The sequence below is a fragment of the Thalassophryne amazonica genome, chromosome 2 (assembly GCF_902500255.1).
Source record: "Thalassophryne amazonica chromosome 2, fThaAma1.1, whole genome shotgun sequence".
Taxonomy (NCBI): domain Eukaryota; kingdom Metazoa; phylum Chordata; class Actinopteri; order Batrachoidiformes; family Batrachoididae; genus Thalassophryne; species Thalassophryne amazonica.
Window position 1 is genome coordinate 46,137,556 of NC_047104.1, and position 24,374 is coordinate 46,161,929.

At 41.7% G+C, this 24,374-nt stretch overlaps 1 protein-coding gene across 2 annotated transcripts in view; it reads left to right on the plus strand.

Moving 5' to 3' along the window:
* The window catches only part of mmp15b (matrix metallopeptidase 15b), a 118,229-nt gene that overhangs the window by 50,508 nt on the left and 43,347 nt on the right, over positions 1-24,374 (plus strand). For both annotated transcript variants that reach the window (XM_034185531.1, XM_034185538.1), the window contains 2 exons: positions 872-1,179; positions 23,959-24,120. In XM_034185531.1, coding sequence (XP_034041422.1) covers positions 872-1,179; positions 23,959-24,120 — 470 coding nt within the window. The remainder of the gene's footprint in view (positions 1-871; positions 1,180-23,958; positions 24,121-24,374) is intronic.

The following is a 24,374-nucleotide window of genomic DNA, read 5'->3' on the forward strand; positions in this document are numbered from 1 at the left end:
TTTTTTATTAAAACCTTGGTGGGTCTCAACAGTTAACAAAAAACAATTTGAAAACATTGAAGTGAACTTTGGTTGACAATCACATATGTAGCTTACAGGTTTAATTTTAATTACTGAACATTATTGCTACATGCTAAAGTTAATATAGCAGTGTGTTCTGAGCAAACATTCCCTCACCTTTCTTACCTGCCGTCTTTTCTTACCAAGCCAGTATTTGCACATTCTATGTTTATGTTCCACCTGCAATCTGTTGCATCTGTGATAGAGAACTGATAGACTCCACGCAATACTTCAGTTACATTTTGTACTAACGGTCATGAACACGCCCAAAATCCTCATTTACACAATGTTCTTTAAGTCATGCGATTATCCGCTATTGCGCAATTATTTTTAATAAATTACCTGTAAAACAGTCTCCAACCCAATGCAGGAAGGTTTGTAAAGCAATTATGCCTAAAATGTTGAAGTCCATCTACCAGCTTTCCAGTCTACTTGCTGTGAAAACATTGGTCATGAGCGCATCTAGGTCAAACCTTAGCTCTTTTTATGGCGCATGTTTATAAAATGATTTTCTTATTTATTACCCTCTAGGGCTAAGCAGTCCTTTGCCATATGCTAATCTCGCATGTTCATGTTACAAAGAAGATGAAATTCAGTTAATCACGGGGCTCTCGGCTCAACCCAAATCTGAAACTTTTGTGTACACGCATAATAAGATACTAAGTTGCTGAATTGCTTTAATATTTTTCAATCATGACAATATACTGTACATGCATTGCATGAATTCCAAACTGCCTAATGTAGATGCTTTGCTTGTTACCCCTCTTGGCTTGCCTATGACCTGCAACGCTTTCCCTCTTTGTTTTCACAGTATCCAGAACTATACTCCTAAGATTGGAGAGTATAACTCATTTGAGGCCATCCGACGAGCTTTTAAAGTCTGGGAGAGGGTCACGCCTCTGACGTTTGATGAAATCCCCTACCAGGAGATCAAATACGGACGCCGTAAGGAGCCTGACATCATGATCTTCTTTGCTTCAGGTTTCCATGGAGACAGCTCTCCTTTTGATGGAGAGGGGGGCTTTCTAGCCCATGCTTATTTCCCTGGACCTGGAATGGGTGGTGACACGCACTTTGACTCTGATGAACCATGGACCATAGAAAACCAGAACATACATGGTAGGAAATACTCCTGTTGGTATTTTTTTGGAATCTATGTTGACTGTGTATCCCAGTAGTAGAAAAAATAAAAACAGAAAAAAGTGATAGGGTATTCACATTTGTGCTATAAACTAATTTAGAGTTAAAATTTCTCACTGGGAAAAGTGTGTTGGGTTTTTTGAAACATGTATGGCACTTTATTTGTTAACAAGAGGATAGAAAATTTGCTGAGATATTAAATGAGCACATTTGTGTATGTGTACAGTCACACAGGTGGCCTGATGCTAGGTGCTATCAAGCACATTATTGAGTTGTTACCATTTATGGGCATCTTCATACCATGGCAGTTTAGTGTGGTGGAGCTGAACTCCAATGCCAGTGTCCTCATGATGTTGTTTGGTAGCCTCGCTGCAAAACAAAGAATTTATTGTAATGGCCGTGTTTGTCTTTGTGCTTGTTTATGTATCCATGGCAATATCTACAAAATGCAAACAGCAGTTTCAATCAGACTTTGTGAATTGGCTCAGTTGACCACCTTCTCACACAACACAGGTTAAGTCAAGATCATAAGTTACAGATTGAAGTCACATCAGAGGTCACTGTCGATTGTCTGTGGTAGTATCTTGAAAAGGCAAAGCACAGCTTCAGTCCAACTTGGCAGTTAAATTTAGTGGACCAGTCATAGGTCTAACATCAAGGTCAAATGAGAGATCATCATTTAAAATGCATTAATGAACATATTTCAGGAAGTCGATAAGATTTTGATTTCCAGTCTCGTGGGTCTAACTAATTGGGCAGCACATTGTCGTTTGAACCCTGCGTGATATCGCGGGATATGGGGACAGCCGCTCCCGTTGCGCAATATATACACAGCATAACTTCACATGGAAAAATGGTGTACTGTTTTGTTTTTGGCTGCAATCACCTAAGCAGTTGCACAAAGTGCAGTTTTTTCGGTTCTCAGTGGAGAAGGCAAGACAAGGCAAATGGGAGCGGTCGTGTCAGTAAGTGTTAGCCTACACAGCTAAACGGAGTAGCTATGTTCTCTCGCCAGCAAAACTGCCTCGACATGTTTGAGCTCCGGGTCATAAACAAACTGTCCACATGTCCACTTTCCACCACATCGTCACTTTTGTTTGTATTTTCGCTTTGTTTGCATGTAATTTGCCCTAAATCTCAGAAAGTGTTGTGGTTCTGTCCCCCGGAAGTAGAGAAATTACATCATATGTGTGGTATTTTACCCCTTTAGTGCCCGCCCTCAAACGAGACTGCACTGCCCAGTTAATTAAACCTCTGACATCACTTGTAGGTGTAAAGCAAAGTCAGGAAACGAGCTGGCAAAGGTAAGGCCTTTCTTGGCCATGTGTGAAAACAGTAATCATGATTGGGTTCAGAACATATGACCAGCTTGTAGTCCCAAATAAACTGTGCTGCAGATCACATGTGGTGTCAACATAAATTGAATGACCCTTATCATAAAGTACTGAAACATATGCAGTCCATCAGCTGATCATGGGAAGAATCATGAAACCCATTCAATGTCTTTGTCAATGTCCATCAGTATGGAGGTGTATGGTAGAGAGGGAAGTGGTTAAACACAGGTGTCTGTTCTGCTTGTGACCTACTCCATGGAGTTCATTATTAAAAGTGATTCATAAAGTATCAAATGCATGGTTCCAACTGCAACTGTGTTACAGTATACATGACATAAACGCCTTTTTTCCATCTCACGCCTGGATGACGTACAGTAGAAGGTCCAGCTGCAGCCTTGATTAACACTCATAATGAAGCTTTCAGTGACACCTGGGAAAAATAAATGCATAAGAAGCAAATCAGAGGCCACAGTACTCTGCCAGAAAGTGTTGGACTGCTGCCTACAGGTTGGAAGTGAGTTACAGTATTCCCCTGAGTGGAGGGGTTCGAATATCTTTGCATGTTATTTATGAGTGAGAAAAAAGTGGTGTCTGAGATTGACAGATGTATCGGGACATCAGCAGCAGTAATTACAGTCACAAGTCGAGGCAGAAGACGAGAATGTCAATTTACCAGTCGATCAATGTTCCAAACCTCACCTACAGTCACATGGTTGTTACTGACAGAATGAGGTCATCGATAACACACTAAAATGAGATTTCATTGTAGGGTGGCTGGGCTCAGAAACTCACAGTAGAGCCCCCTTATTCAGAGAGTAGCGTCATGACGAGTCAGAAAAAAAAAACGGTCATGTGAGCCGTGGTGACATCTTGGGGCCAAAATAGTGTTTGTTGTTAATCTATCTGCATGTAAATCCAGCTATTTTATTTATTTATTTGCTGAAAATGACAGGTTGTTGTGCATTTGGTGCATAAATAGACACAACAAGGGCTTCAAGATGTACAGATTCCCTTCAGATTGGAACAGAAGAAAAATTTGGGAAAATAGTCAGCCGTGTGGGATGGAAGCAACTTTATCGTCAAAGTTTTGAGTGGTAAATTTATTGTTCAGTCCCATGTACAGTAAAACTCAACTAAAGCATCATCCTATAAACCAGATATTCGCAGTCACCAGACAAAAATGTCCCAAAGTGTTCGTATTGTTTTCGTAAGGAATAAACAACGAGAAGCCGTGCATTACACGGTTTGAATGCACAACGCGGAATCTAAAACAGCATGACGTGAAGTGGAGCGGTGTTACTCCGTGAAGTGCATTCAAACCATATAATGCACGGCTTCGAGTTGTTTAATCCTCTTATACCATGCTCCTACACAATGAGCTAACACACAAATATTTATTTGTTAACTTTTTTTCATGTTCTCTTTCCCATCTTCAATCTTGTCCAGTTCGTCCGATGTTAAATCTGTATGCCGTTGCTTTTGCTGTTCTTCTCGTTTGCTCTCCTCCTCTTCCCATTCCTCAAACATTTTATTTTGGCCAAAGATATGAAAATTCACTTGGAATTCCATGTTTTATCGCGTTTCTGTCATTCACCTGTCAAACACGGCTGATCTGCACCAACTGATTTGCGCGCTGCTATGGTGACAACCAGAGCGAAGTGATTATAACAGTGACTTAACTCGCTGAACTACGTGTGTGTATACACGAAAATAATGCATGCCAGTTAGACATGGAATTCTCACTGACCGTGGTATAACGTAATAAACACTGTATATAACAGATTTTTTTACTCACATCAGATAAAATGTCCCATCCAATCACACTGTGTTTCCATTAAAAACCTGAGCATGTGGAACTGGATTAAAAGACCGGCCGTTTATATTTTTTCACACCGTGCTCAGACTTGGAGCCGCAGCCTGATGCGCACCTGTTAAATCAGACAAAGTGTCAAAAAACTGTGATTTGACACTTTTCTCCCTTCACTCCTTCGTCTGCCATGATATTTTAATATTTTTTGCGGTGCGCACGCTGATTACATTTCGGGATCACATACATTTGGCAGAAAAGTCTGTAAATTTACAACACGGAGTCGGAAAAAGAGGAAATTGTACAGCTTACCTTTGAATTGGAGGTGATGATTGTAGAAAGAAAAGCTTGTTGAGGGTCAAATTAGTCCAGAATAAAGCATAATCCAGAGACAGAGAACTTTAAAAATGTCACGCACGTCATTGCATGACATGGAGTTACAGAGCTGCAGCTGCATAAATCAGGCTTTAAATTAATTAAATAAATCATCATAAATTGTAAATTTGATAGCTTAACTATTTTATTTATTTTGATAGCACCTGTACCTGGATGTGTTGCTGTATGTGGTTAAATGATTAAAAAAATGTTCAAAACATTAAAGGTTCATTCAGTAGTTCAGCACAGTTGGAACTAAAATGGCGCCATGTTCTAAGTTGACGGTACTCTCTCAATAAAGGGACTCTAACTCACAGTAGAACCACTGCTTCTTTGCATCGAAAGGAGTCATTTGAGAAGTGATTTGGACATCTGTTGAGGATGCCTCCTGGTCACCTCCAACTGCTTTCCATGCATGTGCAACTTTGTGGAGACCTGGGGGTGGACACACAGAAAACATTGGAAGATTATATGTCCCATCTGCCTTTGGAGTCCCTCAGGAGGTGCTGGAGGATGTGGTTTCCTTTGAAGCACATATGGACTACCTTACCACAGACAGGCCTTGGATAAGTGGCAGAAAATCGATGGACGGATAAGAAGCAGCAAAGTGTTTTGGGGCATGCTGTCAGTCAGTTACGGCACAAATTTAATTGGATTTTCCTTTGAGGGTTCAGGTAGCGCTGATGAGGTAGGGCGGGGGACACCAAAACTGTCCAAAGACACGTCTATTTGTAACAGACTGTGGGAACTGCAACAGTATTTCTTTTCATGCTTTCAGAAGAACAGACTTACTGATTTGGGCTAATTCAGCTAGATTTCTAGGTTACAGGGCAAAGGGTATTTTAGATCTCTGTTAGACTTTGGTGTTCCTCTGAATTCTTTGAAAATAAAGATTACATCTTTCTTTTTACTCCAACAGTGAGGCAAAAGTGTGTGTGATGTGCCAAATTCTGCACAAATATTACATCTTCTCTACTCTGACTGATTAGCTTGAACATGTTGGCATTTGTTGATCATACAGCAGGGTTTTACTTTGGCTGTTGAGTTGATGAGCACTTTCTAAAACACAAAACAAGCCGTATTGTTTAATTTCTGTAGAATGTGTATAATTGATTGTGACCAGCTGCCATCCCCATTACTTTGTTCTACACCAGCCAGAATTGACATGCTCAGCTGGCTACATCACCTCCCATATGTTGGGCTCCATTACTCTACTTGCATCTATAAAAGTGCAAAGTCAACACATGACACCCCCTACACTCCACTCCCTTGTCTAATTTACTCCCAATTATGTTGCCAGGAACTTGTGTTGATTTATATTAATCAGTCCGGTGTGTGACATATTGCACGCCTGCATCCAGCCGTGCATTTGTACCATTCTTCCTTCTTCTTTAAGCTTCATAGTTTACCTCATGAACCCATAGTTGCTGACTGTGTGCAGATGTCAGCATTAAATATTCTAATTTGGAAGAATTGTCTTTTTTTTTTTTTTCAGAAGTTATTTTTCTTCCTGCTTCTCTGTCCGGTTGTGAACCTCTTAATCTGGTTATATCGGACAGGTTTTTGTTCCGACAATGGGCTTCCTGCTCTGTTATCTATTGTGTGTGCATGTTTGAGTTTGTGTGTCTGTATGTGTGTGATCAGCCGAGTGTGGGATGTGTTGCAGGACAGATCACAGGGACAGTGGAATGCCACAGTAAGTGGGAGTCTGTTCCACTTGGAGTAATCTGCAGACTGGTTCTTTTGTTTTACACTGCTATCCACAGTTCCTAATGTCAAAGGACAAACAAATTACTGTATGATTTTAGTCAGACGCATGTCTGTCTTTTCACCTCGATCTTTTAGACTCCATTTGAACCCAGTTCATTTGCAGTCTGTTAGGCTTTTAAGTTAATGCCTGCCCTTTTGGTGAAGTAAATTATTGCCTTGCCTTACAGATGTCCAGATTTATAAAAACTATTGTGTTGTTAAATGGACAGTGCAAATGCAGTCACAAGTGTTTTTTTTAATATCTGCTAAAGTATTTATGTTTGCAGATCCTGTTATCTGTTTTGAAGAACCTACTTTATGATGTGGCAAAAATTTTATAGATCCTAGAGTGCGACAAATGTCAATTGGCTGTTATCAATATAAACAAACATTATAGTATTGGTGCTATTTTTGCCAATATGGATACTTTTATTGTGACAGACTGGCATCCTGTCCTGGGTGTACCCGTCGTGCTCTTTGACTGGTGGGATAGGCTCCAGCCCCCAACCCTTAATTGGACTAAGTGGTTGAATATGAGGTGTGTGTGTGTGTGTGTGTGTGTGTGTGTGTGTGTGTTTGTGAGTGAGAGAGAGAGATACTTTTATTTTACGGAATAAACAATTCAGAAAAAGGCTTTGGCTTTTGGAAATGGTGTCATTGTTGGAAATGGTGTCATTGTGTAGTTTGTCCAGCAGACAACACTGTGACAACATTGTTTACAAATGACAACATTGTTTACAATGCTGTCATGCATTATTTGGACCCTCATCACCCCTTTTTCACATTAGCTACAAGAATCAGAGGCAAAGCACCCAGCTGCCTTTCATTTTTGTCAGGCTTTCAGAGCAGCTGAGCACAGCAGATGATAGGAGGCGCAATGCAGACTCTCAAACAGGTAGTAGGATATCAAGGACTTTATGGTAAATGCAGGCAGTGATCTGGTACACAAAGAAGCAGTCAGCGAGGTGAAGGTACACGTAGGCGAAAGGCAATGGCGTCAAAAATTAACAGGCTAAGGTCGAGAGCACGGCAAACAGTAGTAAGTGGGCAGAGACAAAAATGAGGTCCAGGAAACAAGCACGGTCAGGCACAGTGAGGCAATAAAGTACAAAACAAGGAACACAGATCTAGAGCAGAAGAGCTGGCACGAAGACATGAGAATCAATGAACTAGCAATTTCAAACAGAACTCCCAGGGCTTAAATGCATGGTGAACAATTAGGCAGTGATGGAAAACAGGTGTGGTGAGCTGGCAGGAAGTGGGCATGGACAAACAAAGATAAGAGACAAGGCAAGAGAGTATAGTGACAAATGGGAAAGCAGAAGACAAACAAATGGGGCGTGGCCAACAGGAATAAGGAGGTGCTGGTGAAGGGCAAGAGAGTATAATGATCTGAGGGTGTGACAGTAATACAGATGAAACTGGGTGTGAAGGATGAGGAACAAAGATGAGGCAGAACTGACAGGGGAGTGCAGTGACATAACCAGAATCCATAAACTAACAATACTAAAACATCCAGACCGAAACAAACAAGAAACTCTAGACAGAATGGAATCTTAACATGAACAGAATAACAGGTGGAATCTTAACATGAACAGAATGACAGGTGAGAAATGGCTAAAACTGAAAAGAAGGTAACAGGTAATTCAAAAACTAAAACTAGGACAGAGCTGATGAGTGGAAAAAGTACAAAACACAGTTAAACCAACACTTCACTGGTAAATGTGCCAAATAAAAACTGTGACCAAAGCAATCATGAACAAAATCAAAAACAGTAGATTAAAGACAAAGAAAACTAGAATGGCACTAAATGTGTGGCTGATGTGTGAAGAACAGAAACAAGCTCTGAAAAAAGAAAAATAAACAGGTGATCAAAAACCAAGTAAATCAATAGAAAGGCTGATGGAAAATAAAAGGTCAAGACCTGAGCAGGAGCAAATACTGACAATTTTCAGTCAAAGTGGGTGTTTTGCAGTGACGAGACAAGTGGTCGCTATGACACCATCTAGGTGGGAACCATGGTGGTTTCTAAGAGAGACAAAGATGAGGAGTATCACTTGCATTGTAAGAGAGCATCAACTATGACATTTTGGCAATGAGGCACATATGTCTGTCCTTGATCCAGCATGTGTTGAGGACCCCAGTAGCTGGAGAAAGCCAAGCATGTGCCCACGTTTCACTTGGCTGCGGCAGATTGGTGGTTATTTTAGCGATGTGGGAATGGGTCTGTTGTCTGCCTGTGTGGTTGCCATCCAGGACCCAAGGTTGTTACATGGTGTTGTGGATGAGGCAGCATACAGCATCAGTGTATGCTTTCAAACTTGACTTGACAGGTGGGAACAAAATAGATGAGAAGTCTGTTTTATGCAAATGATAAGCAATTTACTCCCTACTATCATATCATATCATCTGTGCCCCCCCCAAATTGATACCAGTCAGGCTCCAGATACCAGGCCAGGGTGTTACTGGATATTTTGGATATTTTGCATATCCTGTGTGCATGTGACACTGCAGATACACTGTTACACAGTTATTACTAGTGATGCTAGGAGCTTCCACTCTGCTCGATTGTCCCTTCAGGGTGTGTGCACTGACAATCTTGCTCCAACCAAATTGCTACTTACTACGTTTTGCTGGTTATATGGTTGTTTAGCTGCAGTGTTTCTGTCATTGCATGCTTGATATTTCTTTGTTATGCTTTATTTGTTATTCTGTTGTTGGTAGGATGGCCAAAGTACATGGTCACCCCACTGCATCTGATCTGCTTGTTGTTTCTTCCTGTCATGAATAAAGAAAAATGTCAGAGGGAGTTTTTCCTTATCATTGTATTCAGTGTGCTTGCTCAGGGGGTTCAATATTATCTTCAAATAAAATCAAATCAATTTTATTTATATAGCGCCAAATCACAACAACAGCCGCCCCAAGGCGCTTTATATTGCAAGGCAAAAGCCATACAATAATCACAGAAAAACCCCAACGGTCAAAACGACCCCCTATGAGCAAGCACGTGGCAACAGTGGGAAGGAAAAACTCCCTTTTAACAGGAAGAAACCTCCAGCAGAACCAGGCTCAGGGAGGGGCAGTCTTCTGCTGGGACTGGTTGGGGCTGAGGGGAGAGAATCAGGAAAAAGACATGCTGTGGAAGACAGCAGAGATCAATCACTAATGATTAAATGCAGAGTGGTGCATACAGAGCAAAAAGAGAAAGAAACACGCAGTGTATCATGGGAACCCCCCAGCAGTCTAAGTCTATAGCAGCATAAGCTTTAGCAAAAAGGAAAGTTTTAAGCCTAATCTTAAAAGTAGAGAGGGTGTCTGTCTCCCTGATCCGAATTGGGAGCTGGTTCCACAGGAGAGGAGCCTGAAAGCTGAAGGCTCTGCCTCCCATTCTACTCTTAAAAACCCTAGGAACTACAAGTAAGCCTGCAGTCTGAGAGCGAAGCGCACTATTGGGGTGATATGGTACTATGAGGTCCCTAAGATAAGATGGGACCTGATTATTCAAAACCTTATAAGTAAGAAGAAGAATTTTAAATTGTATTCTAGAATTAACAGGAAGCCAATGAAGAGAGGCCAATATGGGTGAAATATGCTCTCTCCTTCTAGTCCCCGTCAGCACTCTAGTTGCAGCATTTTGAATTAACTGAGGGCTTTTCAGGGAACTTTTAGGACAACCTGATAATAATGAATTACAATAGTCCAGCCTAGAGGAAATAAATGCATGAATTAGTTTTTCAGCATCACTCTGAGACAAGACCTTTCTAATTTTAGAGATATTGCGCAAATGTAAAAAAGCAGTCCTACATATTTGCTTAATATGCGCATTGAAGGACATATCCTGATCAAAAATGACTCCATGATTTCTCGCAGTATTACTAGAGGTCAGGGTAATGCCATCCAGAGTAAGGATCTGATTAGACACCATGTTTCTAAGATTTGTGGGACCAAGTACAATAACTTCAGTTTTATCTGAATTTAAAAGCAGGAAATTAGAGGTCATCCATGTCTTTATGTCTGAAAGACATTCCTGCAGTTTAACTAATTGGTGTGTGTCCTCTGGCTTCATGGATAAATAAAGCTGGGTATCCTCTGCGTAACAATGAAAATTTAAGCAATGCTTTCTAATAATACTGCCTAATGGAAGCATGTATAAAGTGAATAAAATTGGTCCTAGCACAGAACCTTGTGGAACTCCATAATTAACCTTAGTCTGTGAAGAAGACTCCCCATTTACATAAACAAATTGTAATCTATTAGATAAATATGATTCAAACCACCGCAGCGCAGTGCCTTTTATACCTATGGCATGCTCTAATCTCTGTAATAAAATTTTATGGTCAACAGTATCAAAAGCAGCACTGAGGTCTAACAGGACAAGCACAGAGATGAGTCCACTGTCTGAGGCCATAAGAAGGGAGATTGGCCTATAATTAGCTAAGATAGCTGGGTCAAGTGATGGCTTTTTAAGTAATGGTTTAATTACTGCCACCTTAAAAGCCTGTGGTACATAGCCAACTAATAAAAATAGATTGATATTTAATATCGAAGCATTAATTAATGGTAGGGCTTCCTTGAGCAGACTGGTAGGAATGGGGTCTAATAGACATGTTGATGGTTTGGAGGAAGTGACTAATGAAAATAACTCAGACAGAACAATCGGAGAGAAAGAGTCTAACCAAATACCAGCATTACTGAAAGCAGCCAAAGATAACGATATGTCTTTGGGATGGTTATGAGTAATTTTTTCTCTAATAGTTAAAATTTTATTAACAAAGAAAGTCATGAAGTCATTACTAGTTAAAGTTAAAGGAATACTCGGCTCAATAGAGCTCTGACTCTTTGTCAGCCTGGCTACAGTGCTGAAAAGAAACCTGGGGTTGTTCTTAATTTCTTCAGTTAGTGATGAGTAGTAAGATGTCCTAGCTTTACAGAGGGCTTTTTTTTATAGAGCAACAGACTCTTTTTCCAGGCTAAGTGAAGATCTTCTAAATTAGTGAGACGCCATTTCCTCTCCAACTTACGGGTTATCTGCTTTAAGCTACGAGTTTGTGAGTTATACCACGGAGTCAGGCACTTCTGATTTAAGGCTCTCTTTTTCAGAGGAGCTACAGCATCCAAGGTTGTGCTCAATGAAGATGTAAAACTATTGACGAGATAATCTATCTCACTCACAGAGTTTAGGTAGCTACTCTGCACTGTGTTGGTATATGGCATTGGAGAACATAACAAAGAAGGAATCATATCCTTAAACCTAGTTACAGCGCTTTCTGAAAGACTTCTACTGTAATGAAACTTATTCCCCACTGCTGGGTAGTCCATTAAAGTAAATGTAAATGTTATTAAGAAATGATCAGACAGAAGGGGGTTTTCAGGGAATACTATTAAGTCTACAATTTCCATACCATAAGTCAAAACAAGATCTAAAGTATGATTAAAGTGGTGGGTGGATTCATTTACATTTTGAGCAAAGCCAATTGAGTCTAATAATAGATTAAATGCAGTGTTGAGGCTGTCATTCTTAGCATCTGTGTGGATGTTAAAATCGCCCACTATAATTATCTTATCTGAGCTAAGCACTAAGTCAGACAAAAGGTCTGAAAATTCACAGAGAAACTCACAGTAACGACCAGGTGGACGATAGATAATAACAAATAAAACTGTTTTTTGGGACTTCCAATTTGGATGGACAAGACTAAGAGTCAAGCTTTCAAATGAATTAAAGCTCTGTCTGGGTTTTTGATTAATTAATAAGCTGGAATGGAAGATTGCTGCTAATCATCCGCCTCGGCCCGTGCTACGAGCATTCTGGCAGTTAGTGTGACTCGGGGGTGTTGACTCATTTAAACTAACATATTCATCCTGCTGTAACCAGGTTTCTCTAAGGCAGAATAAATCAATATGTTGATCAACTATTATATCATTTACTAACAGGGACTTAGAAGAGAGAGACCTAATGTTTAATAGACCACATTTAACTGTTTTATTCTGTGGTGCAGTTGAAGGTGCTATATTATTTTTTCTTTTTGAATTTTTATGCTTAAATAGATTTTTACTGGTTGTCGGTGGTCTGGGAGCAGGCACCGTCTCTACGGGGATGGGGTATTGGGGGATGGCAGGGGGAGAGAAGCTGCAGAGAGGTGTGTAAGACTACAACTCTGCTTCCTGGTCCCAACCCTGGATAGTCACGGTTTGGAGGGTTTAATAAAATTGGCCAGATTTCTAGAAATGAGAGCTGCTCCATCCAAAGTGGGATGGATGCCGTCTCTCCTAACAAGGACAGGTTTTCCCCAGAAGCTTTGCCAATTATCTATGAAGCCCACCTCATTTTTTGGACACCACTCAGACAGCCAGCAATTCAAGGAGAACATGCGGCTAAACATGTCACTCCCAGTCCGATTGGGGAGGGGCCCAGAGAAAAGTACAGAGTCCGACATTGTTTTTGCAAAGTTACACACAGATTCAATGTTAATTTTAGTGACCTCCGATTGGCGTAACCGGGTGTCATTACTGCCGACGTGAATTACAATCTTACCGAATTTACGCTTAGCCAGCAGTTTCAAATTTCCTTCAGTGTCGCCTGCTCTGGTCCCCGGAAGACAATTGACTATGGTTGCTGGTGTCGCTAACTTCACATTTCTCAAAACAGAGTCGCCAATAACCAGAGTTTGATCCTCGGTGGGTGTTTCGCCGAGTGGGGAAAAACAGAGATGTGAACGGGTTGGTGGTGTACAGGGGGCTTGTGTTTAGGACTACGCTTCCTCCTCACAGTCACCCAGCTGGCCTGCTTTCCTGGCTGCTCGGGATCCGCTGGGGGGCAGCTAATGGCGGCTAAGCTACCTTGGTCCGCACCAACTACAGGGGCCTGGCTAGCTGTAGGATTTTCCAAGGTGCGGAGCCGAGTCTCCAATTCGCCCAGCCTGGCCTCCAAAGCTATGAATAAGCTACACTTATTACAAGTACCATTATTGCTAAAGGAGGCTGAGGAATAACTAAATATTTCACACCCAGAGCAGAGAAGGGCTTTAAGGACGGCCCACGGCGCCTGACGGCCATCTGCGCTCCGACGCAGTGTCGTCTTGCTGTTTCAAGCTGAAAACTTCCACATTTCAGGCTCTGTTCACCCAGGTCATCATCAGAGAACAGAGAAGTTTCAGAAGAGGTCGGCATGAGGAGTTTATGCGGACATTCCACTGTTAAAGGAGATTTTGTAATGAAAGAACATGCGGGCAGATTCGCATGTCGGGCCTGACCCAACCGACAGGAAAAACACCTCCATTGGAAACCTTAACGGACAAGTTGGAACATGCCCAGCTGTTAAACAATTTCTCAGATACTCACTTGTTGAAAGCCATCAAAAGCTGCCTGAATTTTACAAATGGTTTTCAACACGGAGGTGTTTTTCCTGTCGCGGCGCAGACAGATTTGCGTCGTCATCACGGAACCGACTCGGCGAATTTGCCCGCACGTTCTTTCATTACAAATTCTCCTTTAACAGTGGAATGTCCGCAGAAACTCCTCATGCCGACTTCTTCTGAAACTTCTCTGTTCTCTGATGACGTCCTGGGTGAACAGAGCCTTAAATTAGGATGTTTTCAGCTCGAAACAGCCAGACGGATGCCACCTCCGACCGTGACGCGCCGATCCACTTTGTGAGCTGTCCTTAAAGCGAAAGAAACTCCACAACCTCTCATCAGCCGTTAAACTTTTCACCGAAAACCAGCAGTATTTCACGAATAGTGTCCACTCGGATATCCCTCACAGGTCCTGAAAAAATTTTGATAAAGCAACGCGCGCCGTCTCCAGCAGCGTCTCAGACAAAGGATTTCAGCCGAGAGGGTGGGCCACTCCTCACTCAAAGCCTGCCCACAGGCGAATGACGTCACCGACACGCGTGAAAAAACTCACGCATGCGCACGAGGGTTCAAGCATGTCTGGTGTAATCGCACGTGATTCAAGTCCATATAGTTTTTTTTTTTTTTTTATAAAACTGTTGGTTTCTTTTCTAATAGACCTCGTATATATATATAAAATATATATTACCTTTTCGGCTTATCGATCCGATTCCCTCATCGATACCTCTTGTGAATTTTCTGTGTACTAAAAGTAGGCTTTACAGGTTTTCTATGTCAACAACATTTTATTGAATCTTAAAGTAAATAAATATGAAATTGGTCACTGGATCCTTAAACTCTGGACATAATAAACTCTACATAGTGGATCCTTGATCTCTGGACATAAATAGAAATAAACGAAATCTGTTTTTGTCAAAAGCATTTCCTTTCAGACATTAATGGCCTGAATGTCTCTCCATACCTCTGAGCTGAGCTCTTGCAGCTGACTGTGCTGCATTTCAGGATGAAATTCATAAAGAATGCAGGACGTCTCATTTTGGGAGGAAAAAAATGTTTTGGTTGATTGTAGTTTGCATTACAGCTTTTGGAAAGAGGTGTCATTTTATTTAAAGCAGCAATTAATTTTGAAGTTATTAATTCTGACCAGACTCTGTCTCGGCAGAGAACCCCGCAATGTTTGGAGCAGTGACAGTGGAACAGAGGACAATTCTCGTTTCTTGACCGCAACAAGACAAGAGTCCCAGTTAGTGACTTTAATCCACACAAAAGTGACTCACGATTGACAATTGAATGACTTTGAGAGGGGTTAAGAAGCGGATTTGCCGCTTCTGAAAAGCAGTGAATCAAACAACCAACGAGTCAGCAGATCGAAGCACTGATTCATTGCTTCACACTTCAAAGTGGAGTCGCGCTGCAGAAATGATTGATTACAGAGCCACTGCAGGGTCTGTAATCAATATAGAGAAATGATCATTTTCCCGACAAACACCCTCAAAAACAACGGCTGCTCTGAAGGACCGATAAGGGAATCATTAAGCAAAAAGACTATTGATGTCGGTGGATCGAATCATTTCTTAACAATACCCAAAAAGAACCGGTTCTCGATACGCAACCCTAGTCTCACTGTCCCGGAATGAGGCCTGAACTCCAGCTGCTCTGTGTGGCTCTGCTTGTTGTCGCGGTTCGATCGATACCACCGAGTCATCATTCCTCCCTCAGCTCGGCGTTCACTCTGAAAAGTATCTGGAAAAAATCTTCTCCCAGCAGCATGATGGCAGACTCGTTCTATTGCTGTTTTTTTTTAAAGCTTTTTTGTGGCTCTACAGATGCAAATCCAAGATGGCGATCGCTCAGCTTTTGGAGTTGTGGAAAAACCCGGAGTGTGACGTAGCAACCCTGCCCCCTTGGCGTGTTGTACGCGTTAACGCCCCCAAAGCGCCTGACGCAACCAGACACATTAACTGCCGCTTGTGATGTGAAAGGCCCTTAAGCGTTACCACATGAATCATGAGCGCACAATTACCATTCAGCTCTTCTCTGAAGAACTGTAGGCAAACAGCACTTAAAGGTCAGAAAGCCTTGTGGTTAGATGGTCCAAATGTTTGTAATTCACTAGAAAAAGGCAGAGCAAACTTTAAGACAATACATTTTTGGTTTCCAGGGTGCTGCTTTATTGTGCATTTGTTTCAGCGGGATTCTGCTTCATTGCTGGTGAATGAGCACAGAGACACTATAAACAACTTAACAAAGGTTCAGGAAGTTAAAAGAAATCTTGAAAGACAAAATGTGTTTGTGTCTTGAAGAGTTAGAAGTTTGTTGTCAAACCTGGTGGTTTTTCAGCACATTCCATCTCTGTTGTCTGTTATCATCTTTGTAGCTTACCCTCTGAATTACATTCTCCTTCTGCTCACTGTACATTATTGTCTTGCTGTGACGACATTAAAGAGGAAACTGGAATTTTTAAACCTGAACCCTGTTTTTAGATATTTTTGGGTTAGACTTTTCACTCTGGACAAAAACAGTGATAATAGGTCCAGTATTGCATTAGAACACTAACACAGTCATGGACTAAACAGCTATACAATGTAAGCCTGTGAATGTGTGAATTGTGAATGTGAATTTCTCCACTGTGAGATCAATAAAATCTTATCTTTAGCCATTGGGGCAAGCTAAAAACCTTAAAGTAAACTTCTTCTTGTCACCACTGAATATAAGAAAATATTAAAAGTGTCTGCTAGCATGGAGAGGAACCTTGCAGATACACACTTGTGCATATTTGCACACGTGCACACATGTGCACTAAATGTCAGGAAACTTATTAAATTACAAATTACACATGTAGTAATTTTTCTTAGCATCCTTCACAGTTGGCAGTGCTGTTCTCCACTAAGTTTTTTTCTGGCAGAAAAGCATTGAGTGGGTGCGAAGAAACACTTAATTTAAGTACTTTCTTAAAAATAAAATAAAATGCTCTCCTTGTGGGATTTGTTTCTAGGACATTAGACAGATGATGACAGACTTACAATGTACAGTGATTAAAAACATTTACCCTGAGCAGGAGCATAGTGTCTGTTTAATCTTTCACAGATGTTTTCTTTTGTATCTATTGTAATTTTGTTAAACAAATGAGCTGACAAACAAAGGCACTGCAGTGTAGGCATGTGAATCTCATCACTGACAACGATTGAATACACACCTTGATACACTACCAGCAATACGATACATATAGTGATACATGATGATATTGACGATACAGTGCAATACGATTCACCCCTGTTCCTGATTCGATGCGATTTGGTATGTATTTGATGGCGATTCAGTTCCTCAAAATGTAATATGCGAATTGGTGCGATGTGACTAATGATGGATATTGATAAGATTTTGTTGATATTGATGCCATCTATCTATCTGTCTGATTCTTTATCGATTCCCTTATCAATACCTCTTGTGAATTTTCTGTGTACTAAATGTAGTCTTTTCAGGTTTTCTATGTCAACAACATTTTATTGCGTCTTAAAGTAAATAAATATGAAATTGGTCACTGGATCCTTGATCTCTGGACATAAAAATCAGTAAAATCTGTACATGGTCACTGAATCCTTGATGTACATGATGGATCCTAGATCTCTGGACACAAATAGAAATAAACAAAATCTGTAGTTTTTGTCAAAAGCATTTCCTTTCAAATATTAATGACACAAATGTAACCCCATAGCCTCTGAGCTGAGCTCTTCCAGCTGGCTGCATGTCAGGGTGTAATTCATAAAAAAACAGAGGACATCTCATTTTGTGGGAAAAACGGTTTTGGTCGGTTGCAGTTTATTGTTTGTATTATAACATTTGGAATGAGGTGTCATTTGATTTAAAATAGCGATTCGCTCTGAAGGTATTAATTCCGACCGATTCGCTCTGAAGGTATTAATTCCGCGTAAAACTCATGTGGTGTGGAACTGAGGACGATTCTCGTTTCTTGCCCGCAATAAGACAAGAGTCCCAGTTCGTGACTTTAATCCACACAAAAGTGACTCATGATTGACATCTTTAAATGGCTTTGAGAGGAGTTAATGAAGAAATTGCGGACCTGCTGCTAGAAGTGAAGCAGAGATCCAGTGAACACCGGATCGAAGTACTGCTTCGTTGCTTCAAGCAGACCCACTGCAGTCTGCAGTCAACGTAGAGAAATGATCATTTCCCAATAAACACTGTCAAAAACAACGGCCGCTCCGGTGTCCCAAACTGAAGGACTGATAAAGGAATTGTTAAGCAAAATGGCTACTGATGTCATCATTTTTGTTGTGGTAGAACTGTGCTTTCTGGCTTCCATCCGTGGTGCATTCAGTGTGCATCAAGAAAACAAAATCGATGCAAGCAGGCAGCGAGCGATCCATCCCAATTTCATCCATCAGTTGAATTGATGCACACTAAATGAACCGATGCACGCATCGCATACGTTTGTATCTAGATACCAATTCGTATCAATTAATCTCCGCATGCCTACTGCAGTGACATCAGAGCCTTTCTGAAAACTTTTCAGCTTAAAGCAAATTGTGCAGCCACACACAAAAAAGGCAATCTGAAAAAGAAGTTGGATGCTGCGTTTCTTACCCGAGGCCAAAATACGGCCATTGGGTATCGCGAAGGCCTTGCAAATCCAGGAATATTTGTAGATCACTCTCTGTGCATTTGCAGGTATTAATGAAACAAATTTAACACCATAGAAATTAGCATTGAGTTAGCAGACGTTAGCATGCACGGTAATATCTGCAAAATGTCTTATAAATGACTCCAGTGGTGTTATTAGGTTACAGAAACAGCGTTTTCAGTTTTAGAAGTGTTTATTTCTCGCTAGCTTTTACATAATATATGAGAAACGTATATAAACACATAAAACGAAGGGATTTTGGAGAGACCAGCCACTGACATCACAGTGCAGCTCTACTCTGATTGGTTGTCACGCCCGCCATTCTAAATCAAAACTGAACAGATTGAAACAGAATGTGACTTTTTAACCTCTTAAAATGGGTCAAGGTTAGCCATCTTTGAATTTGTCCAAGGTCTGTGTGCCAAGAATGTTCCATGTAAATTTGACTCTGGCAGTAATGGGGGATTTTCAGGATCTGCTGCCATCTTAAAATTGAGACTTCTGGTTAGTGAGCTTCTTGCTCACATGTTTGGTGTCATTAGAAACACCTGCTCAGCTTCAGATTTCCAGGGAGTGAAATGGCCACTGGAGGCGAATTCCACATATCGGAAAGTAATTTTGTTGTCGTTGTTGTTAACCCACAAGGAATGAGAAGGAGTACTGCAGTGGTGTGAATATCGATCTACAGCCCCGGCCACACGGTACTAATGAAAGACACTTAAGCCAAAACGAAACAAGAATTCTGGACTTACGTTGACTTTCAGAGACATCTTTTAACTGTCGTCCAGCATTGTTCCTGAATGAATCCCGACGACAACTTCAGGCCGTCCATATTCCGTTTTGCTTTCTGTCTTTCTGTGAGACAGAACGCAAAATGACGGACACCACTGACATAAGCATGCCTGTGACTCACGCAATAGCAAGAACGTCATTGTGACGATCCCATCCGCTGTGTTCATAGCTGGATGCCGTTCTTTGTTCCACCGGCTGCCACGTGCTCTGTGCTGGACGCTTCGTATATAAAATAATTATTTCGTGGCGGATTAATCTTTTTTTTCTGCAAATTGGCTGTTGAAAACGGCTCTAATCGCATCAGAGAGGAGGCTGCAGCCGGAGCCGTTCACGCGCATGCACGTGTACGGCTAACTACCTGCAGAAAGCAGTTTGAGCCATCTATAAAGGTAATTTTTTGTCATGTTTAGATTGTCATGGCTTGATAAAACAGGTGCGTGTTTTTTCCTTCTTGTGTGCAGCTGTTATAGTATATTTATCACAGATTTAACATCTTGTTATAATTAAGACAAGCTACGCTCTGATACAATCCACTGACGTCACCACTCGCTCTGTTCACTTCTTTACTCCACTTGACGAGCTACATGTAGTGTTGGAAATTAGATCATGCCACATAGCACAACATTTGTGCATGAAAGATTTTTTTGAACATTTCAAAATTCTCTGCACAATAGCACGTACTGGTGCCCCCTCGCGTCCTGTCTGCACCGTTAAAGACGAGTTTACTCTCCAGCATGACATAGGTTGTGTTATTGTGTGAATTAAAGGCATGCTTGTGTCAGTGGGCCCTAACACCGCTCGCTGGGCACCTAGAAAAGGTGTGGCTATTCACGCACCTGGTACGATAGTAGACAGCAGGTGTTCACATTTGACCTGTTTGTGAAAAGTGCCACACCAAAGTGGCGTAACCTAGCAATACACATGCGTGTGACTGTTCTCAACACCCAACACAAATGGCTTGTGGAGTGTGCCCCTGCCAACACACACACTGTCCAGCGCAGTACGCTGCTGGAACAGCTGACCACTGTGGCCTGCAGCTCAGCTGGTGAACACGCAGTGCTCATTTGTGTGGGTGCTCACGGCCTCATGAGGACCGGCCAGCATCATAGCACATGGCACAGCTGGCCAGGCAGGCTCATGTCACTTCCACCATGTAAATAGGGTACTGCAGTCTTGTTTGTTCCCTGTGTGATATAGCGGGGTTTGACCACTTAGGGGGACCTCCGCTCCATTGCCCAGTATATACACAGCATAACCTCACACAGATAAATGGTGTACTGTTTTGATTTCGGCTGCAATAACCAAAGCAGTTGCGAAAAGTTTTTTTTTTTTTTTTCGGTTCCCAGTGTATAAGAAAAGGCGAGGGGAGTGGGAGAGGTCGTGTCGGTAAGTGTTAGCCTACACAGCTAACCAGAATAGCTCCGTTCTCTCGCCTGCAAAACCCCCTCGACACGCTTGTGCTCTGGATCATAAACAAACCGCAGTCGTCACTTTTCCGTTGCATTTTCACTTTGTTTGCAAGTAATTTGACCAAAAACTCATTGAAAATGCCGTGGTTGGTCCCCCGGAAGTAGAGAAATAATGCCACATGTTTAATATTTTACCCCTTTAGCGCCCGCCCTCAAATGAGACAGTGGTCTCCACTTGTAGTTTACATGACAAATGAAAGAGTGGAAAATAAAAAAATAAAAAAACAAACAAATATGGGTGAAGGCATGAACTCATTGCTTTGTGATGGCTTTGATCATACTCTTTGCTGTGGATATACAGCATCTGTCAGCTGACCACCGACTGACAGCTGGGCATGACCGTGCACACAAGGTGTTACCTTACAAACACAGACATCAGACAGATACAGGACCAACACATAATAATACATACATAAAATAAAAATAGTATGAAGGAACAGAGAGTGAGCCTTTTTTTCTGTGAGGTCTCACGAGGTCCGCTGACAGAGGTGGGAGTGTCCCCCTGAAATGTGCAGCTGTTCAGATATCTGCTTGCAACTCACAGCTTGGGAACACCTGTAGTGGCTTGTTGGATATGAAGTCGCATAACTACAGCGTGAAGCGCAGAGGTCGGCATGCTATCCTTGTATGGAAATAAATTAAAATACATAATTGCATCAGCTTACTGCCATGTCAGCGCACTGTAAGGCTGATGAATATCGTGCCATGCAGGAAATCACCCCATGAGACATTCCCGTGAGACGCTTGTCACTGCGGTATTTCCCCACATTGTAATAATTGAAACACAGATCACATTTGCAGCGGATCACTGCTTGATCGACATGTCATGCCGGCTGATGTGTTCACCACACGAGAGCCCGGCTCTTCATGAGACGGGAGACAACTCTTCATGTGACGGGAGCTGGCCGGCTCCTCATGAGACGAGCATATTAGGTAATTCATGTAAAACATAAAAAGGAGAACATTAATCCATGTCATTTCATTACTTCCTGGTGTACAGCTAGGGGGAGGATAAGTCCACTGTTCATCGCAACAATTAAGTCTTATAAATTCAGGTGTTTTAAACATTTTTTTTCCTCAGCTGCTGTGTGCACGACTTTCCATGTGCTCGCACTGTGTTCGTGTGCGTGACCACGAGCGTGCACAAAACCGTTGCTGCAGCATTGTGCACGCCTCTTCGACCGTGTGTCCTTCCTGACAGGTGGAATGTTTTGCAGTTCCTCATTTCGTTTTTGGTACGCGGATTTTCTTCCTCTTTCTGCGTCTTGTGTTATGTGTGACGGGACCCTTAACATTTATTAGGTCTTTGATCTTTGCTTTCTGTTGGCATTTTATGTTCACTGTTGGTTTTTCTTTAGTCTTTGTATTTTGTCCCTTCTGTTTTTCTTTCATCATCAGGATTATTTTCTCTCTTGGTTTTTGGCTGTTCAGTTTTTTATACTCTGTCACGCCCACCTGAATTCTCCTGTTTCTTCTATGTGCCCCACCCCCTTCCTGATTCATCTCACACACCTGTTCTCATTTTCCTCATTTCCACCCTTGTTATTTAACCCATGCCTCACCAGTTCGTTGATTTTCATAGTCCTCGTTCCAGCCCTTTTCATAGCTCTGTCTAGTTTTTCCATGTTCTGACCCTGTTCCGTGTTTGTGACCTTGCTTTTTGCTACAGCCCATGTCGTGTATTGAACTGTGCTTGCTTTTTTTTTACCACGCCTCTGCCTGCAGTCTACTTGTACCTCCGCTCCATTGATTGTCAGACTGTGTACTGAATCACAGCCTGTTTTACTGATAAAGCCTTTTTTACTCCAGCGCCACTGTCTGTGAGTTTTGCATCTGTGTCCCACAACCTTCTGTGCCACGTCACCTCAACCTCATGTCAGTAATAGGACAGGACTTATGCTGAGCACGGACAGACACAAAGCCTTTGCAATACCCAAAGGCCATATTTGATGGTCTTGGGTAATAATTATAATAACTGTCTATATCGGACTTTCCCAGGAATCAAAACATTAAACAAAATAAACTCCAACTATAAAAGAATAGGTGTCAATAATAAAAAGTGCAGTGCACAACAATCCCAAATTAAACTGCTGAAAAAGGTACAATTTATACTCCAGAGAATACAGTACTTTGTCTTACTGGTTTGGTCACTTGGGGCTGTGGTTTTGATGACCATGAGCTGAGATATCTGGACCGCATCACCAGGCCTAACAGACAATCCTAGGGAAGACAATGGAACTTTTTCACAAACTTAATGTAATAATTAATCACTGTAAAGATTCAGAATGCTCTTGACTTAACAGCTGCTCTTTGCCATTTACACTCATGTTCTGAAAATGATCTGAATGTGTGAATATGTCAACAAATACCACTTGGTTGCTCTTTTTGAACCTCATAACGAGGACAGTTCACATGCTGTTTTTCTAAAGAATCACAAACGATCCAGAGCGATGCCTCGTTTCATGGAAACCTTCTTTAGCAGAGCAAAAACTGCACCCACATCACCATGACAAAGCAGCACTAAAGGTCAGACATCCGGAGATCTCCCCATCTCCATGTAACGCAGTGACATCAGCTTGTCCCAAGATATCGGTGAGAAAAATCTGACCAGTTAGCACCAAGCTTCAGACCAGACCAAGTGGTGAGTAAGTTCAGAGTTCAACCTGCAGCAGATGCAGGAAACACAGCAGTATTGTTCGAGGGGAAATACCCGACTGCGGTCTCAATGCATATTACAGATGACCGATAAGACATCGGCCTGTTCTATACTGCTTTTTTTTTTTTTTTTTGGAAGTTGAACATTTTGGTGTGTGAGAAAGTTGATTCCTTGCTCAGCATGTTATAGTTCTATGCACACCATTGTTGCTTTTTCAATGTGTAAATTGTGGTGGTGGCACACAACAGCCTTCATTGACTGGAAGTGCCTGTTGATTCGTATCAACAATCATTAGTGTTCCTGCCTTTTACAATATTTCGATGGAGATTTTAATGGACAGCACAGCAATGACAGAACAATGAACAGACAGCTGCATGGAGCGTAATGATATAATAGGGACTTTCTAACCCTACAGCTTGCTGTTTATTGTTGTGATAAGACACGTGCATTCAGAGACACGTGTTTCTCCCTCTCTGCACTCAGTTCCCTTCTAGAGGTGAAGCTTCTTTTCCAAAAAACAATTGTCTGTTGTTTATTTGTTCTGTCTTGTCTTCCATCCCCTCTTTGCTGTCACTCACACAGGTAATGACCTCTTCCTGGTAGCAGTCCATGAGCTGGGTCATGCCCTGGGTTTAGAGCATTCCAATAACCCAATGGCCATCATGGCTCCCTTTTACCAGTGGATGGAGACAGATGACTTCCAGCTGCCAGAGGATGATCGGCGAGGCATACAGCAGATATATGGTAGGATATTTATCAGAGGAGCCTCCAGTAGCACAATTTCCAGGAGGTACAATCAAGTCCATAAAACATTGGGTGGTGACATAATTTTTTAAGGGTTTTAACATGAATATCACATTACCCATTTACTAATTACAGCCATTTCCAACTGTGTAAGGTGGGTGGAGATGGAAGACGTGCAGTGCTAAAGGTAATTGAGGGTTGAGGTAGAAATTCTGCAGTAGAAATATTCAAGTCTATCCTTAATCAAGTCTTTT